Consider the following 3,588-nt stretch of genomic DNA (forward strand, 5'->3'; position numbering starts at 1 on the left):
CGATCAGACCTCTGATCATCACAGCGAGAATAAAGCGTGTAAGTCATACTGAAGAATAACTATTTTTTAGTGTAGTGCAACGTAGCGTAGTGGGTTTGTCTGCGGCTCCCAGTTCTGGGGACTGCGGAGCGAATCCAGCTCACTGCTTGGCAGCATGTTAATGATAAACAAAATAGTTCTTCTTCAGTATGACTTACGGAAAACTACTTTTTGTGATAGCTTTGTATTTTTTAAAAAATGCTATATTACTGGCTTCGATGATTCTACTGAAAATAATTTTTTTAAATTATATCAAAGACAGATCTTGGAAAAAAGATGTAAATCATAGCTAAATATGCAAACAAGTTAGATGTGTTACATTAAAAATACTTATAACTACACGTAAATGATATGCTAATAATTAGTAATCGAGTCTTTCTTAAAAACGTATAGTAAATTTATCTTTTATATAATTATTATCTTTTATATATTTATCAACATTAATTTCACAGGTAATATGACATAATGCACATGACAGAATCCATATATGTCCACCGTCTAGTCAATAAGGCAGTTATTGCATTCCATACACAAAATATGTATTCTTAGTAATCCAAAGTGCATGCACATCAACAAAGAACCAGGTTTGCGTTGCAGCACAGAATGCAAGAAGAAACTTCGTTCCCGGTTTATTACACAACTTCGTAACCAGTATACTTCTCTTATAACCTTAAACTCTGATTTCAACGGGTCCTGATTCTCCGGTAATTAGTTTAATCCAATGGGAAAATGTTATTTCAATTCACAAATTGCTTATTAGGCATTGTGTCTTTGTTGAACGTTGTTTTCGCACATCAAAATTAAAATGATTGTGTTTAAATGCTGATTTGGGCAATCTAAATGTTTATTTCAATTGAATTAGTTTGGGATTAATTTAAGTTGCTTGAAACATGTAACGTCAATTGACCTCTTGGGAATCGAAATAGCATAAAGCGGGAAAATTATCTAAGTAATTTTACCATTCACTTCTCAGCGTTTATGAATAAAGGCCGCCATATCTTGAACTGAAAATGTTGATCGCAGGAGTTTTAATATCATTTTTTTACCTCAATGTTGCCTCAAGTTTTAATCCGGGAAAAAGAGATGAGGAAATGAGAAGAGCTTTGTATCTACGAAGCGAATCATCCCGTCCGCAGATAGAAAAGGATCAGGAATGGAACAAACATAATTTGGTTATGAATGATTTTTACGCAGCCAGGGATGAAGTTGCCAAAAGAAATCTAAGGATCCAACAATGGAAAGACATGGAACGAATGAGGAGAATGAGACAACCGCAGTTTTTCGACATGACTAGAGATGGAGCTAGAATCAACCAGCAAGAAAGTGGTTATTTTAAGCGAGAAATAGATTACGTGCATTGGTAAGTCCTTAAGTAATGCTAAAAATAATTGATACTTTTTATATTTAGAAATGCATTATTAAGTTAAAATTTTAATTTTATCCAGTTAATTTTCAGTCAGTGTGCATCTGGCAGTTGTGGCGGCTGTTAAGATTGCATAAAATGATTGTTAGTTAATAAATTTTTAACTCGCGCGATTTAAAAAGTATTAAACGGCGCTTGATGTTTCCTTGGATTCCATATCACTTTGTTTAAGAAAGAAAGTGTTCTGTACTTTCTTTGCAGATAATGTAGTACCGAAAACCAATTACTATATTCTCTATTTGAATATAAGCGTTTATGAATAATAAGCGGTTTTCTTTTTAGCATGGACACTTGCAAAAATGAATATGATCCACAATTGTAAGTCATAATGTTCATTACAGTTTTTTTATATTTTCTTTCGTTATTTATATTTGTAACATTTAATATCGATTATTTTTAGATGCTGTAAAATGAGATGCGTAAGTATTTATCAGAAAAATTAACTTATACAGCTACATGAAATATTTTTTTATAAAAAAACAAAATTCTGAATAGGAATGATTAATTAAAAACACTGTTTGTTTACATCACATTTTTAACTTCACATATTTATCCTTCAATTACATTTTCAGACATTCCTGTTCTTTGTGCAGCAAAAAGGAAAAATAAGACTTGTTTATTACATCAATTCTGATATGCAATAAATTACGTTCTCTAAAATGTCAGCAAGATGGGCCATTCAGGCAAATTTTTTGTCGGAATTTCCGACTTTTTTAATTAATAAGATGCCGAGAAATTATTGTCGCATTTTACGCAGAAAATTGTGTGAGTTTTAATCAACAATTTTACATTACAGATTCAGGACTTTAAGTATGGCTAAGCTAACATGTATATGAAATGTTTGATTAGTCTTAAGAAAATGCGGCTGTCACGTAATTCAATTTTTGATTTCCCACGACTATGCCTCATTTTTGAGACATCATTCAGTTATACATTGTGATTTTTTTTTTAGAAAATGGATTTTTGTTTATTGCAACTTCCGGGAGTTGCAGCTTGAGTGCTACTGTGATTTATCTTTAAATATTAACTACGTGTATTGTATTTAGTTTTTGCTATTGTTTTTGCTATTAAAAATGAATGCTGGGATACAGGCCTTTTTACTTTATTAAAACACCCGCAAAGTTATTCCGAATTCTAACACCTGAATCTTTACAACCAGATTGTCAATTGACGTAGAAACTTAACGCACTGCAAAACGTGGCGTAGAGCATTCTTATAGAACACGACAAATTTATTCTTTACTGACTGATAGTCTTTGGTAGAGCGTTTGCTTCCAGTGCGGCAGGTCTTCGGTTTAAACCACGGCCGAGTCATGCCAGAGACTATAAAGTTCCTTTCTGCTTAGCGCTTAGCATGAAGAAATGATTGATATCTTAGGCTGTTGTTTAGTTATGCGATTGCTGTGCTTGCACAACTTTTGTAGATCGAATGGGAGCTAGGGCTCCCTTCAATTAAAAGAATTTTTCTAAACGTGAAGGCACTGAAATTTTGCGTTTTTATTACAAAGATCTTATAGGAAGTTAATTGTCTCAAAAAATCAATTACAATCAACATAACCCAAATGAAAGTGTAATTTGGAAGAAGTGGTTTTTAGTTTAACACACCTGCCATAACAGCACTAAATGTAGAATGCTCTACAACGCGGTGGCCATCAATTTTATCATGAACAGCAGATAATGCCGACCTTTGACAACAACATATTACGTTAATACAGTGGAATCCCTCTAAAGCGGACACCATTGGTGCAAAAAAAAGTGTCCGCTTTAGAGGGATGTCCGCTTTATAGGAAGTTGACCAAAAAATTAGTTTTAGACCTAATTTTGACCAAAAAAGCTTTTTTTGTAGTACTGGCGGGTATCATGGGGTGACTTGCAACACTAGGGTAGACGGCAACATCAATAGATTTAGCTTATCGAGCAAAGAACCCAAGTTGGCTGTGTAAAGTAAGTTTAGCAGCTCAAATTTGTCGGTGTTGCAACCAACCTTTAAGTGTTGCTAAGGTTATAAACTAAGAAACCAAGTTATATTACGAAGATATATTTCATTTATCTTATAGGTCTTTCAATACACGTTTTTCTCCCTATTTGAAATAATCTTTGATTGAGGATTGTTTTCTATTTTGAAGC

At 33.2% G+C, this 3,588-nt stretch overlaps 1 protein-coding gene across 2 annotated transcripts; it reads left to right on the forward strand.

The window, feature by feature from the left end:
- Window positions 1–985: 985 nt before the first annotated feature.
- Window positions 986–2,548, forward strand: LOC130630865 (uncharacterized). 2 transcript variants are annotated; one of them, XM_057444367.1, is made up of 4 exons: window positions 986–1,399; window positions 1,745–1,780; window positions 1,863–1,881; window positions 2,415–2,548. In XM_057444367.1, exons 1-4 carry the CDS (start codon window positions 1,050–1,052, stop codon window positions 2,457–2,459), a joined length of 450 nt encoding a protein of 149 aa, XP_057300350.1. In that variant the 5' UTR covers window positions 986–1,049; the 3' UTR covers window positions 2,460–2,548. The 2 variants fall into 2 exon arrangements, with proteins under 2 accessions (XP_057300350.1, XP_057300339.1); XM_057444356.1 differs by lacking the exon at window positions 1,863–1,881.
- The last annotated feature ends 1,040 nt before the right edge of the window (window positions 2,549–3,588 follow it).

Source organism: Hydractinia symbiolongicarpus, chromosome 1 (assembly GCF_029227915.1).
Source record: "Hydractinia symbiolongicarpus strain clone_291-10 chromosome 1, HSymV2.1, whole genome shotgun sequence".
In the NCBI taxonomy this organism is placed as follows: domain Eukaryota; kingdom Metazoa; phylum Cnidaria; class Hydrozoa; order Anthoathecata; family Hydractiniidae; genus Hydractinia; species Hydractinia symbiolongicarpus.

Bases quoted from the DNA above. Each gene is read 5' to 3' on its own strand.
- LOC130630865 (XM_057444356.1), top strand. From the start codon at position 1,050: ATGTTGATCGCAGGAGTTTTAATATCATTTTTTTACCTCAATGTTGCC. The intron at 1,400-1,744 runs GTAAGTCCTTAA...TTTTCTTTTTAG, and splicing joins GAAATAGATTACGTGCATTG to CATGGACACTTGCAAAAATG. The intron at 1,781-2,414 runs GTAAGTCATAAT...TTTTTTTTTTAG, and splicing joins AATGAATATGATCCACAATT to AAAATGGATTTTTGTTTATT.